General features: G+C 42.0%; 2 protein-coding genes across 2 annotated transcripts in view; one reads left to right on the plus strand and one right to left on the minus strand.

Moving 5' to 3' along the window:
- The window catches only part of tmtc3 (transmembrane O-mannosyltransferase targeting cadherins 3), a 31442-nt gene extending 18339 nt beyond the window's left edge, over positions 1–13103 (minus strand). The window contains exons 1-7 of the mRNA XM_084477530.1: positions 13042–13103; positions 11467–11680; positions 11145–11363; positions 8439–8538; positions 6790–6905; positions 5213–5385; positions 2774–3026 (exon numbers count right to left, since the gene is read on the minus strand). Of these exons, the coding sequence (XP_084333656.1) occupies positions 2774–3026; positions 5213–5385; positions 6790–6905; positions 8439–8538; positions 11145–11363; positions 11467–11655 (1050 nt within the window). The 5' untranslated portion in view covers positions 11656–11680; positions 13042–13103. The remainder of the gene's footprint in view (positions 1–2773; positions 3027–5212; positions 5386–6789; positions 6906–8438; positions 8539–11144; positions 11364–11466; positions 11681–13041) is intronic.
- A 370-nt stretch (positions 13104–13473) lies between these two features.
- cep290 (centrosomal protein 290) overlaps positions 13474–15867 on the plus strand; it is a 39244-nt gene continuing 36850 nt past the window's right edge. Inside the window, exons 1-5 of the mRNA XM_084477406.1 lie at positions 13474–13558; positions 13676–13821; positions 14281–14358; positions 14807–14876; positions 14956–15002. Coding sequence (XP_084333532.1) covers positions 13717–13821; positions 14281–14358; positions 14807–14876; positions 14956–15002 — 300 coding nt within the window. The 5' untranslated portion in view covers positions 13474–13558; positions 13676–13716. The remainder of the gene's footprint in view (positions 13559–13675; positions 13822–14280; positions 14359–14806; positions 14877–14955; positions 15003–15867) is intronic.

Here is a 15867-nt window from a genome sequence, read left to right on the forward strand (position 1 = left end):
TACAGAAGTTGTTTAACAAACTGCACTTGCCATAATTCAGTACATTACTTCAATGAATCATCATGTGACGAGACAGCATCCCCCCCCCTCCAATAAGTTTGGGCACGAGTACAAAGATAACTTGGGTGGTCATTAGAAAAATTGGGCTTTAAATAAAGACAACTTTGACTTCAATGAACTGACACTCTTACTTCGGGACAGAGCTTCAAACTCGAGATTATAGAGACAATTTAGCAGGAAAAAAATGCCCCCAGATAGCTAGGGTCATTGTGTCAAGAACAGAGAGTTTGACTATCTGTAATAAGACCTTGGAAAATCACAAGGCAATAACAGCTGACATCTATTTAATAGCGCTAAGTGATCGTTTGTTCAGAGGGAATTTGGATACTACACATACAAAATGAGTATATGGTCTTTGAGACAATGCTGTGAATTGAGCTTAATCAGAAGAAGGTTTATATGATTTATACACTGTGAAAGCCATTGTACTTTAGGGAACTTTGGGAACAAGCAATGGAAAAAGCCATACACGATGCTGGAGGGCTTTACAGTTTGGAACACATCTGAGAGCACTGGATTAGACAGCGCTGATGCGTTAAAATACACATCAGATTTAAAGCGTTGCAGAGATCTTCTGGCCTTAAAGGATAAACAAGACAAAACTACAAAACATCAGGCCTAATATAGAACCCTGTGGCACACCATGACATATGCTAAGCCAATTAAACCCCATTTAACTGGACATACTTATTCAGAAATACCTGCTCAGATATCCCTATGCTGGTCAGATTATTACAGATCATGATGGTCTGAGAGAGTTTGAAAGGTCTTGGACAGGTCAATAAATCCCGATTCACCAGTGATCACCTTAATAAATTCATGTTAACACTGTTGTACTAAAGATTATAATTCTGTAAAATTGCCCTTGGCTCAAAACTCACCTAAGTCTTAGCATCCTAATCCTTAAATGATGGCTTTAGTCAATCCATTATATAGGCCCATGAAACTGGTCATAACATTTTCTTCCTCAAAGGCTCTAAGCAACAATTTCCTCTCAAGTTGTAACGAGTATCAGTCCTCTCCCAGAGAAGGAAAAAAAAGAAAGACATTGAAATCGCTAGAGCGATGGATTTTTTTAGCGAATTGCCCTTCACAATAAGTCATTAGCGTTACTTAATATATTTAACATTATATGATTAGCAGAGCTTTACGTGTTATAGTTTTACCAACCACAAGTGCCCACACTCACAACTCAACAGTATTTTGAGTTCTGGAAAGTCTGAGTTGGCATCACTCTTCATCGAAATATTGATACCACGATTGGCCCGTCCCCAACGTACTCCCACAATCTCACATGCCATCTGCAGAATCGGTGCTGAACTCTCCCACGTTTAATGAAGCCCTAAAATTCTGCTTCCCTTTGAAATGCATCATAATGCAGAAGCATGACTATCCCCAATAAAGCCTAACAATTATTTCGGTAGGTAATTTGTTCTGCAGTAAGCAATAGTCCAGAAACACCTAAACCACACCACCACATAAAGCTGGAACAGCACAATAAATAAAGCTTGCCAATATGACTTTCCTAATGTGTTGATGTTGGGATAATATTATGAAAACTGGTGGAAAAAGATCATTAGTGAAAGTGTTTTCACAGAGTTTACTGACCTCTTATGAGGCCAGGGGACTCTTACACAAGCAACCTTACTTCAGCCACCAGCACCAAACCAAACAACGGCTTCCATCTAATGCCTTTCCTGACTGAGAGCCTTTTTCATTTCCTCCCATCTTACTTTTGTAGCAATGTGCCATGTCCCATCCAATTAAATATAATATGTGTTAATATATAACATAGATAGATAATATCTATCTTTGTATTCTTTATTTGACATATATATTTAGATACTGTATGATAATATGGCCTGCCCATACTGGAGGAGATACAACATGCACACTTTTTTTTCATATTCATATTCATCCAAGTATTCATTCAATGAATGAATGAAATGCCTGAGCCGAGTAGTGTGGACATCAACAGTGACAATGAATAGCTTTCAAGCTAACTTTTGTGCTTTTGTGGCTCCTTGTCAAAACTATTGGTGCAGAATGTAATGTTCACCATGCATTCTCTAATGCAACAAGGTTGTTTGTCGTCGCTTTTCTTGCATGCTTCACGTCATCTGTCAAGTCTGCTTGCCAGATCCCACGAAAAGAAGCCATTCAGGAAAGAAAGTGAATCCATTACTCCCATCTTCAAAACTCGGCATTCAATGAGCCTTTTGCAAACCACATATCAAGCATCAAACTCCATCCCATCTGGCATGTTCATGATATGCTCTGGCACTACCGTAGTTTAACGTTTTGTCGACATTTGCTGTCCCCACAACAATAGTTTTAACTGGACTGTCGAGTCCAAGTGTTGTTAAAGGTACATTTGTTAATCAAGCTTGTAAGATACCCAGCATCAAAGAGATATGTGTATCAGTATGTATGTATGTATGTATGTATGTATATATATCCATCCAAGTACATATACAAGTCCACACCCAGTTGGTAATAGGGAAACAAATGGATGGAATGGACAATTCACTTCATGAAAATCCCCCACAACAGATGATATTGTGTACACCTGTGCTTCAGCCACTGCTCAGTTCTTTCAATGATGTCCTTCACATTGCCGTAGGTTGTTTATAGTTTAGTTTTTCACTGGGCCAGTCTAGAGACCCTTTTCTGTCCCTAAAATAAAGAAATGGGAACGGGCGAGGTGGCTCACCATGATGACTGTTTTGGCGGAGCTGTGGCTGTAGCGCAGGCTGTGGTAGGCCAGCAGGCCCAGCAGGCCGTAGAAGGCCAGGGTTGCCAGGTTGCGGGCGTCTAGGAAGGACTCCACCAGGGGGATCGTGCCCATGGTCCAGTCACAGCAGAGCTCCGAGGGGTGGAGGAGGAGCCAGGCGTTGACGGGCAGGAGGTAGTTGAACGTCAGCTGTTTGGTGGGCGCCGGGCTGACTGCCGCTGGGTTATCGAATCTACAGAGGAGAGGATTTGGGGGTGAGATTGTGCAGCAGAGATAGAGATTGTGGGTGCAAGACTCCTGAGATAACAAGACTTTGAACTCAATGGGAATCAGATGAAAAATGTGAAAGGCAAATGGAGCTGTAAAACATATCCAGAGTGAAACTAGAAACAAATATGCAAAACAATATATATGCCTCAACTCTGAGGAACTCAGAATATATTAAGAGTGGGTATGAATTGTTGACCGCGATAAGGAGTTGACCGCAGTAAACTTATCCATAAACAGGAATCCAATAGGGGTTGAACATACATCTGACGCCAGCATCCAAGAGGAGCAAAGCCTCTTAAGCACTCTATATAGCATTCCAAGGATTGACTCTGAACATCAACAGCTCAGATATTTCCTCGGAGCTAAGCTGCTCTGTTTGGTAACCCACCACAGACTAAACAGTTCTGAGCCCACCACGTCAAAGACCCCCTTTCTGCACGTCTTCTCATCGAGACCAATCACTGCTCCGGGCCACTGTTATGGCTCAACCAGCGTTTTCTTTTTAATGATCCTAATTCTGCGATACAATCTGGAGACAGCCTAGCATAAGAGCAGGGGGATTAGGAGCATCTAGGCCAACCTCGTGGCATATGATCTTTGAGATCCAGTGTCTTTGGGTTTCACTGCGGGGATGAAGTACATTTGATTTGTCTATGCTATAGGATTAACAACACATGTTTGTGTTTCAGTCTTGTAGAAGCAGAACCTTGTCGGACTGCTGTCAACATAACCTGCAGACAAGACAAGTTCCCCTGGTTTCTTAGAAGATAAGAAATACACAAATTATGACACATTTGATATTCATCTTTGGGCTATGTATTGAAAAGAAAAATAAAATTATTTTCTTTTAAACTTAAATCACTCTTTGCTAGGAGAGCTTTAATATTTCCTGTTGGATCGAAGCCAATGTAAACACAAGAGATTTCGTCTAGTGTTTCCACCAAAACGATACAGAGTAAAAAGGAAGGCGAGGAGAGCTTTCACTAAAGCAAATCCGTTCAAAGACGTAACATAAACCATTGCATAATTTGCGATGAGTACCGGGGCGAAATCGTATAATGTGTTTATATAACACCGTGATCCATTGATAATAAAAACGATCTGTTTCGTTTGTGGATCGTCAGTGGTGTCGTGCACGGATAACACGCAGCAGCTATGCTGTGTTCTGCTTTTGTCTCGTTTGTTTGTAGGAAGCTCATTTAGACATGAATAAAACGGACCACATTTACACAGCGCTTTTCTAACCCCAACACTCGAAGTGTTTTGCAATCATTGCAACATTCGCCCGTTCGTGTACACACACACACACACACACACACACACACACACACACACACACACACACACACACACACACACACACACACACACACACACACACACACACACACACACACACACACACACACACACACACAGTCGGCGGTGTCAACCATGCGAGGCGACAGCCGGCTGGTCGGGAGCAGTGAGGTTAAGGTTTCTTGCACGGGGACACCTCGATACACCACAAGGAGGAGCCAGGGCTTGAAGCGCTCGAGCTGCCCGTCAAGCTGCCCTCCATCCTGAACCACTTCCAGAGGTAGCCGTTCTTTTGAAATGACTAAGTTATACGGGAGCCCTTTGTGGTTACAAGGGGCATAATCATTTAACTCTGTTTGCATTAAAACCATCTTGGCAATATTTACCTTACGGTTAAGATCTCAGGATTATTTTCAGGTCAAGTCATTTTATTTTTATAGCCCTTAACCAAAGTTAGTTCCAGTCTCAAAGGGCTTCCCAGGCCACATTATATGACACCCACTAACCCTGAGCCCTCTGAAATTAAAGGAAAGCCCTTAGGCCCTCCGAATGTGAACAGATCCTATATTTAATGGAGGAACAGAGCAGCTAATCCAAATTTTCAGTATCCCATGACAAATCAAATCGTCTCAAGCAGACACTGTTATGCAAAGCAAATTATAGGGAATTAGACACACGATAACAAATAGCCAGTAGGGGTTATAGCATTTTGCTCAAGGAGTCCCTAACGGTAGTCAGTGTGGACGTCAGTTTTGGATGGGTTGGTTCACTACACTGCACTACCCAGCGCATTTTGCCACTCTGTATCCTACCACAAAGAATGTGCGTGTGTTGATGAGGGGGACCTACCTGGTGAAGACGGGGAGCTGGGACTGGATCACCTGGACGCGGACGATGACCAGCAGGAGGGTGCTGATCACGAGGACCATGAGCTTCAAGAGAGTCTGCAGGACGGTGTAGGGGAAACAGGCTTTATCCCGAAGCACCTGGAGGAAGGTGTCCACCAGCATGGGCAACGTGAACTGTGTGTGGAAGGGTAGGAGACAGAGGGTGGAGGTTGATGTATTGTAAAAGGAAAACCAAACCTGCCCAAAGCAACTTGTTGCAGATGGAAAGTGGGTTACATATTAGTAATATGTGAAGATCCTGTTCTGATCCTGAAAAAAAGTGATTACCAAAAGTAAGTAAGAGTATTGTTATTAATTAACCGAGCTGAACACAACCTTTAAGCTATGTACATTTCTACAATATATTAATGCATTTTATTGCCACATCTTGAATGACGGGGCTCGTCTATTATCGGCTCTGATCCAATGAAAGTATGGCACATGGCTAGTGTGCATGCACACTAAAATGTGCTTTAAAATTCTTGCAATCTTCTCATGCATACGCAATCATAACTTTAGGTCTTGTTCTCTTCCAGCTAAAGTGGCATCGGGAGATAGCATCTGCTAACAAATGATTAAAAATGTAAGATGAAAGTGAAAATACCGCTTAACAGGTTGGGGGAGCTAATCTCGTTGGGGGAGCTTAAGTGTTTGGTTGATAGATTCACAACACCGACTCCGCAAAGAGTATTCACAAATTCCTATACAACTATCTACACGATTGGTGATATGAACAGCATACAGCTGTAGTGTCCCCAGAATGATCTCCAACCCTACGCTCAACCCTATGGAGAATTGAGGGGAGACCACAGGGTTTAACCTGCCATAATATGCATTTTTCTATTTGTTAAGCAAAAATACAGATTTACAGCCGTCATTCCTAAGCAGGTAACAAAATCAGAAAAATGTAAATTACATTTACAGCATTTAGCAGATTCTTTTATCAAAATCGACGTACAATGTCTGGCAGCTAATGTATGCACTTAATGTATTACAAACTTTGCACAAACTCTGCAGGCCAGGGCAATTTCCGACTTACTGAAGTGTAACACACACACCCGCAGTTTGTTGCATGTAAGTTCAGTGAATTTACAATAGACCTAGTTTCAAGGACATTTCAGCGACCACATATTGTGTTGTGTATTTCCGACAAAGCTTCAGACTGGTACCCAGAATTGTGTATTAAGTCCACACACACACACACACACACACACACACACACACACACACACACACACACACACACACACACACACACACACACACACACACACACACACACACACACACACACACACACACTGTACTCATATTTTATTTGTATTCCTTTGATGTAAGTGAAATTTTGCTTTTGTCCATTGAGAAATTTGTCCTTCTAAAAAAGGCCCTGTTTCACATCGTCACATAAATAATAAAAAAGACTACAATGTGAGTGTGTGCTCGTGTAGGTTAATGGAGATTACGAGTTTGGATCAGGTGTGTAGGAGTGTTGCTGCAGTAGCAGTGTGGGTTTTGTGCCGTCGGTATCAGTAGCCTTACCCCCTGGGCAACGAAGACCTCGTGGACACAGCAGATGCCCACCACAGTGATGCCCTGCTCCTTGCACAGGGTCGCCGCAGACACCAGGACCACCGTCACGCCGATCGGGGTCCACACTGTAGGACATGAAGGACAAATGCCATGTCAGTGGACAGGATACAACAGCAGCTGTCCCTTGAAGGGAGTTGATTCTGTTTAGCCCAAAGGGGCAAAAGTGTTTGAATGCTACAGTGACTTGACAACTCATTGGCAACTGTCATTGGCAGTGTTTTATAAGTAGCAAAATGCCTGTGGCTGACAAATCATATTTTACCACATAATTGAACATGGTAATCAAACTCAAAATCTCCATTAACCTACACAAGCATCATTTAAAATGAACCCGGATGTTAACGATGATTAATGCCAACAAATTATGACTTGCTTACCAATGCTAAGAATCAGATCTATAAACTATATAGACAGCAACAATGTACTTTATGAAGGCTTCCATTTTATTTCTTTTTTTAAACTGGAGAGTAACATAAAAACACAGAAGGCAAAAGCCCTCAAGTGGTATTTATTTCCGATGTGATGCACTGACAGACCATGCATGGCCATGCGGTTTGCGGTCACCCTTGGGTCGGAAGCACTGCTGTGGACGCACAGCTCGGGCACCATGCTTGCAGAGCTTTCATATTTCAGAGGTGCGTGACAAGCAGCCAGTCACGGTATGAATGCTGGACGCATGCCAGGATTAAGCTCTGACTTACATGCGCAGGTCGCACAGTTCAAACACATGAATACGCCCCCACATCTCTCTCTCTCTCTCTCTCTCTCTCTCTCTCTCTCTCTCTCTCTCTCTCTCTCTCTCTCTCTCTCTCTCTCTCTCTCTCTCTCTCTCTCTCTCTCTCTCTCTCTCTCTCTCTCTCTCTCTCTCTCTCTCTCTTCTCTCTTCTCTCTTCTCTCTTCTCTCTCTCTCTCCTCCCTCTCCTCCCTCTCTCTCTCTCCTCTCTCTCTCCTCTCTCCCTCTCTCCTTCTCCCCCCCCCCCCCTCTCCTCTCTCTCCGGTACACAGGAGGATTCTGATGCACAGCCTCTCAAGATCAAGTCTATCAGGAATGAGCTCCTGCAACGCAGCTACACAGCAGAGACAATAAATCAAGCAGCTGCCAGACGACACTAAAGCATGCTTGATAATTATATGTTATATAATGTTATGTGAGAGTGAACCAACTGTGGAACCACTTAGTAGGACGTTGCTGGTGTAACCCAAGCGAAACACACACACACACACACGTGAAGGGACTTGACAGATAACATGAATTTAATCACATTTAGTTACACCTTCAGGGACACATGATATTTATATATAACTCATAACTGAAGCAGTAAAATATCCTTGACAAATGCGGGGATTGAATTTGACGTTGTGTGCTGGTTTAACTGACTGTTATACAGTGCTCGATAGCATTTTTTGCCATGTTTGTCGGCTTGGGAATAAGGGTCGTAAGTAGGTTTGGAAATTAAATTAGGTTTATTGTGATGCAATGCAAGCACATGTAATGTCGGAATTTGTTTTGTTACGGCTTTCTGAAGTACAGAATAGCAACAAAATAACAAAATAGCCCATGATGCATTGTGATGAACAAACCCCATTGCATAACTCACCTATGGAGTGGTCCCTGCCAGTAGACCTGGTGTACGCCAGGAATGCAGCCAGGAGGAAGATTGAAGACAGGAGTTCAGCCCTGCCAACCACACCTGCGACCTGATACAACAACAAAACAACATGAGTATTTGCTGCATCGCAGGCATCATATTAATGGAAGAAAGGTGTTTGAATGGAAATGTTCAGCCAAGGAGAAAACATCACACAGAATTAGGGGTGGCCTGGACTAAGATTATGCATGGTCGAATCTGAGCCGTCTGGCCGATCCATTGTCGAAGATGATAGGTCAACACAACACACAATTAGACAGGCGGTTTTAATGCCTGTAGCAGAGACTGAGATATTTTGTCATACGCAAAGGAATGCCTTGAGTATTGAAATAATTTTAGACTAAACAATATATTTAAGGCTAAAACATCCTCACATATTACTAACAGTTCTGGAATCTTTGGTAACTTCAGGCCATGTGTTGAAGTCCCAAGTTCAAAGGAATATCTGAATCGACTTTGGAGGAGGGCAGTGTGTGTGTGTGTGTGTGTGTGTGTGTGTGTGTGTGTGTGTGTGTGTGTGTGTGTGTGTGTGTGTGTGTTTTTCAGGTTATAAATCAGACAGTCCTGGGAGCTGCACGAGAAACTCCCGATTACAGACTTGTGTCCGACAAAAGCTTTTATGGCATCATAAACAGTGACTGCCTCCTTGTGGAAGAGGCTGTGGTGATTGTTTCTTTTCTCTTCCTCCCTCCCTCTCCTATCATCTGCCTGAGTCACAGCTCACTGGTGAGATACTGCACCTCATTGCAGATATTATTGTTTGATCTATACTTTTTTGGATTTGGTATTGGGTTACGTTTAGGTATCAGGTTAGAGATGGTTAAAATGTAGGAATGTAGAGATTATTAAGTATGGGTATTAGATTACAGATTGTCAAGTTTAGTTTAGTTATTAGGTGAGAGATGGCTGAATTTAGGGATTTAGGGTAAGTGTAAGGTAAAGAGGGTTATGTTTAGGCTTTAGGTTACTTATGGGGCAGACCACTGTAGTCAATGCTTTTCTCAAAAGGTTAAGGTTTGACTACAGAGATCACGCATGACACATACAAACAAAGGTAAAGCTGCTTAAACATGGTTTGCTCAATTATTCAGTTGACGCACAAGACACCAAGCCATGTTCCAGATGTTAGAAAGAGATGGACATTTCATGACCATTGGGTTGCAGGGAGACACTATTCAGCATTTTGTTTTGTCTCCATTCATAAAAGGGAGACAGCCAAAAATATTGAGAATAATGAAAGAGGGAGGTGGGGGGGTGGGTTGTCGGGGTACACAGAAAGTCTTTGTTCCTATTAATCATGAAGAGAGCTCCAACGCTCCGGGCAGAACATGATAAACAAATGCTCTGTTGAGACAGAGATTCCAGACATGGATAAGATAAAGGACATTGGCAGGGACATCTCTCAGCTAAATATATTAACTCTTTCTGAATAAGGAAGATGCATCAAATTATGAACTACAGTATGCAATGCCACAAGACAATTAGACAATGAGTTTACTGATCCATTTTAAAATCCCCAAAACACCCCCAGTGCTTTGCAACAACAAAATGTACACATTTGACTGTGGATTTAATGGTACAATAAGTAATTGTACCATTGACACTGAGCGTTTAAAACGGGTACTGCAGTCCAAATTCACAGTATTGGTGGGAGTTGTCTCCGCCCGCCCCCTCCTCCCCAGACCCAAAGCTCACGTGGGTTGCCAGGTTGAGGACTCTCAATGAACATGGGCGCAAGACGAGCCGAGTACAACATTATATTTCGAGACGAGCGCAATTCCTTAATCTTGACAATGACAAGTGACGACGAGTCCTACACTGTAAATTGGTTCAGTATGCGTTGCAATAGATTTATTGTTTTCAAATGATACATCAGCTCACGTGGCATCCATCTTAAGATTGCTAAGCTGTCTCCATCTTTCAAATACAACTCCAAGATTCACCGGTGTTTTAGCATGGCTCTGGTCTGGCTTTTTTTTTTTTTTTTGGCAATAAAGGGTATTGGAGAAAATTGAATCTTAACACACTGGCCATAACAAAGACAGGCATTCCATCCATGGAACGGAGAGTTCAACAACATAATGGCTTTAGCATTGTTGTTGGAGAAGCCAGTATTTTGATTTAGCAAGTTCCCTCAATCAATGATGACTTTTGATGGCTCAAGTACAGTATATATTTTACATATTGTAGCTTCAGTTGAATTGAACTATACAATATGTTCCAACTGAGGAAATTAGCCCAGGAATCACAACTGGATTTGACAGGTTTCAGACATGACACATTGTATTACAATTTGATCGTTCCAAGTACAATGTCAACAACCTTGATTTCGAGTTTTTCGATCTCAGTAACCGCAGGCACTTATTATTAGTGCCTCACTATTTTCAGTGTCCGTGCTATAGTCTAAATCTTTCACTGGCACCATTAAGCACAAATACAAGTCTTGCTTGCTTAGTCAGTCAGTGACTCAATCATCTTGGCACCTGCAGCGGAGATAATTGCGGATGTCCCCATGATATAGATACAAATTAATTAATGCCGCGTAGGAGAAATTTGTAGTCAATTATGAACTATAACGATCTTCGGAACTAGGTAAGAGAGGTTAAGTGATGGTTAACAAGCATGATGAAATACAGGGGGACAAAACAGACTTACGGCTTCTGTATGGATAGGGTGCACGGCAAACAGCAGCGCTGCTACCAGGCTGGACGTCTTGTCCAGGAAGGTGCGACACACACGCAGGAACAGCACACACACGACAGCATGGAGCACCACGTTGAGCAGGTGGTAGGAGGGAGCGCTCAGCTCACTGAACAGGTAGTTCAGCCGAAAGGTGAGGACTGTCAGTGGGCGGTAGGATTTGTGGCTCCGCTCCTGAGGTACGGTACAGGTACAGAATTGTTGTGGATTAGTCAACGGCTGTTACAGAGTCCTGATTTTAAAACCAGTTTTGACCACATTTGGGGTTCCATCTCACCTCAGCCATGGGGGTGCCCCAGAAGTCATTCTGGAACAGGTTGCGGAGAGGGGTGGCTGGCCGCAGGTCCTTGTTGTCCAGGATGGCAGACACATCGTCAAACACAAAGCCGCACCACAGAGTGTTCCAGTAACATCCTACCACCAGCGCTGAGAGAAGAAGGACCTCCTTCCAGGACACGACCGCCATCGCAGACTGAAGACCTCATCGACAACTGTTGGGAGAAGAAACGCTTACTGAATGTGAATGTTTAACAATATACAGTGTATTGATAATTGCTCCCAAACGTGGTTAAGTATGTCAATGAAATTATATATTTGAGCAGTGTTGGAATTTGATTTTTTGTTATGGGTATATATTGAATACATAGCTCTCACCTATAACATAATCTCACTGTCATTTATATCTCCCATGTAATTAGATTGAGTTGGATATTGAAAAATAAATAAAGTTTGGTAATCAAACCTTAATTAACAAATAAACAAACTCCAACCACCTACTAGAATTAGAAACCAGAACCCACTCCTACCACCTACTAGTATTAGGAACCAGAACCCACTCCTACCACCTACTAGTATTAGGAACCAGAACCCACTCCTACCACCTACTAGTATTAGGAACCAGAACCCACTCCTGCCACCCACCTACTAGTATTAGAAACCAGAACCCACTCCTACCACCTACTAGTATTAGGAACCAGAACCCACTCCTACCACCTACTAGTATTAGGAACCAGAACCCACTCCTACCACCTACTAGTATTAGGAACCAGAACCCACTCCTACCACCTACTAGTATTAGGAACCAGAACCCACCAGCTACTACTATAATAAACCAGAAACCACTCCCACTACCTACTAGTATTAGAAACCAGAACCCACTCCTACCACCTACTAGTATTAGGAACCAGAACCCACTCCTACCACCTACTAGTATTAGGAACCAGAACCCACTCCTACCACCTACTAGTATTAGAAACCAGAACCCACTCCTACCACCTACTAGTATTAGGAACCAGAACCCACTCCTACCACCTACTAGTATTAGGAACCAGAACCCACTCCTACCACCTACTAGTATTAGGAACCAGAACCCACTCCTACCACCTACTAGTATTAGGAACCAGAACCCACCAGCTACTACTATAATAAACCAGAAACCACTCCCACTACCTACTAGTATTAGAAACCAGAACCCACTCCTACCACCTAATAGTATTAGGAACCAGAACCCACCACCTACTAGTATAATAAATCAGAAACCACTCCCACTACCTACTAGTATTAGAAACCAAATCCCAGAGGGGCGTCGTTTACTTACACGGACACGGTCATCGTGTATTGACAATAAAAATAAATCAAACTCCAGAACGTGATCAGATGTACATTGGTCAGCAAGCTAACGGCGGCATAACGGCACTTTTAGCATATGAGGTGAAGTCAAGCCATAACATAGTCATAATGAACGCTTCCCTTTTGAACTCGCTTTCAATTGAAAACTATACAAGGCATGGACTAAAACCGTTTTGAAACACGAATAGTTTAAAGAAACATGCGAGGGAAGAGAGAAACATACGTTAATCACAATTCGGCAGTCAACATTCCAGTGTGTAGGGTACAGCTAGCTATGCAGCTAACAACTTCCGGTGTAGATTGCAGAGTTCATGTCAATACCAATGCCCTTTTTTGATTAGCGACTTATTCATATTTCTCTATTATAATTAGAATATGTATAAAAAAATATTAAAGGTGCGTTGAAAACATTTAATTATTATATGACTGAACGTGTACAATAAATTAAGGCGTTTGTTTGGTTTTCACGACATTTTCACGACGGCCGAAAAGTGTTGACGGTCGAACTGCTTTACGTTTGTTGTCAACCGTAACCTAGCAGCATGCCAGCCATGGATGTCAGCAAGCCGCCGTTTGACCATGGAAGTTCAAGTACTGTACTATCTGTGAATTGCACCGCTACGATATAGAGTTCATGGATACTTATTTGGATGAAAAAACGCAACGATCGTTCCCCTCATCTGGTGGGAGAGACCTGCAGCGTCTGTGTGGCTGAAACAAGTCAGATAACAAACCCCGGGGTGTGTTAATACTGTGGGTTTTTACAAGTTAATTTTGGACCCAAGATCACTTTCTCACTTTCTAACATCAACAAGTAGCATCTCAGCTAATGTAACTCATATTTTCTATTACAATAGCGCGGGGATTTCGCCCCCTTCACAAACATCCCACTGTCAAGATGCCTGCTGTTCTTGACTGGAAGCGAGTGATGAGGGCAGACCCGGAGACTCTTCCGGAGGGGGAAGAAACAGAGTCAGACACGCTCTTCGATATGCTGCTGATGGTAATGCAAATAACGATCCAACCTTCATGCGTTAAGACAGTTAAAAGGCTGACGTTGCAATCATAGGCCTAACTTACCCAATTCATTATCCAAACCAATCCTACACTCAATATTTTTTTATTTCCCCTATTCGGATCATTGGCTTTCACGCAAGAAGGGTTTCACATTTTCTAGATGTAGCTTTACATCTAGAAGAGTTAAAGCCTATAGTTTATAAACTGAAAAAATTAGGATGCTACCGGTGTATTGTCTTTCTTGACCAATGAGATGCAATATAAATATCAGCATCATGACTTATATAGGCTATATGTTAATGAATGAATGAATATATATATATATGATATGAATGAATACACATGAATATACTAGTTGTGTCCTGTCATATGATGAATGTTTTTGGTTGGGAACACATGGCTGTTGTTTTGATGTTGTCATGCAATTACCCATGATTCCATGCAGGTGGATGGCCACGAGCTGAAGGACAACTCCCCAGAGCGAATGGTCCAGCTCTTTAGAGTATCTCAGGCCCTGCTAAAGGTCTGTGTCTTCCCTGTCCCTATTCTGTCTTAACTATCCCCACATTTGACCCAATACTCCATAATATGCTATGTTACATAGAGGGTCCCTTTCACATGGTCGTCCCATTTCATGTTTCAGCTACTGTCCAGGCTCGGATGAGGTCTTCGATGATGTTCTGTGTTGTGCATGTTCTGCATGGTTGTCCTTATCTTAGCTAGATAGTTCATTTGTTTAGCCTTGTGGATACACACACATTAACGAACCAAAAACATTCTCTCATTTTGAGAACTACAATGATGCCAACTTGGATAAACTATCTGCTGCAATATAATATAATGTGTGCATTCTGTTCACTGTTTTCAAAGGGATAGATTCCATATTTTGGTTGTAGACTACTCGTTTTTTAAGTTTGGGTACTCTAACCTCCATGCTTTGTTATTGAGGTTGTTCTCACTCTCGTTCTCAGAAGAAGGACAGAGAACTTGTGCTTGCTTACGATCTCATCGACAAAACCGGTTCAGAACAAGCTAAAACTGGCAAGTCTCCATTCTATATAACAAATCTATCTTCTAGTTTCATAAAAAAATAATAATAATAATTGTTCTCCTCTTGTAGAAAATGACTTGCTTGCCAAGATTGGGAAGTTGGAACAGGACGTTGAGGTAGGACTTTGTTTATTTCTTCTCATCTGTGTTCATTCAAAACATACGGCCATATCACACACATGGTTAATAGTCTTTGGGGTCTCTAACTGTCTATTTGCTTTAATGGGCTTTTAGACATAACTATTAACAAGGTTATGTATGGTTAGATATGATAGTCGTTTCAATTCCTAATTTTTGTAGACAAAACGGTTATATTTATTTACGATGTAATGGATGTGTACATGGCAGGTTATGTTAATTTGTTGAGTCAGATGGAGATATAGTTTCAGTGTGTAAGATTCAGCTGTATGACACAAACTAGCATAGCTCGCCGGATAGGTTTTTGGAGTGTTGTTAGGAAGATTATTGTAAACAAAGAGAGAGGTACGGGCTGGCCAACATTTTTTATTTTAACTAGTTGCATATTGCAAGCTTAAGATTAGGTAAGGGTTGCGGTTCCCTCATCAACAAAAAAACGCATTTGTCAATTTTCTACTATAGTCACATTTGGCAATCCTACAAAATAAATTAATTGAACCCAAAAAAGTGCACCCTTAAATGCCAACATTTTAAAAACGATGGAAAATAATGCATCAATGGCAGTACTCTAGTGGCTATACAGCAGAATGACACATTTGTCTCTCGTAAATGTTTCCCCCCAGTGTTGTCTGCAGAAGACTTTAAGCTCCTTTAAACCTTCCTAAGTCCGCTCTTCAGTCGACTTTGGGAGGTGCTTTGCCCTTGGGGTTTTCTTTCACCTTTCAATATTTAAAGTATGCGTCAAACTATAACTGTTTCCGAGCTATGTCCCTGGCCCTCCTGAGAAATACAATGGGGAATTTCTATCTTTCTGGCCTACAGCGCATCACTTGCAATCGATAGT

This window comes from Micromesistius poutassou (assembly GCF_964030765.1).
Source record: "Micromesistius poutassou genome assembly, chromosome: 13".
Taxonomy (NCBI): domain Eukaryota; kingdom Metazoa; phylum Chordata; class Actinopteri; order Gadiformes; family Gadidae; genus Micromesistius; species Micromesistius poutassou.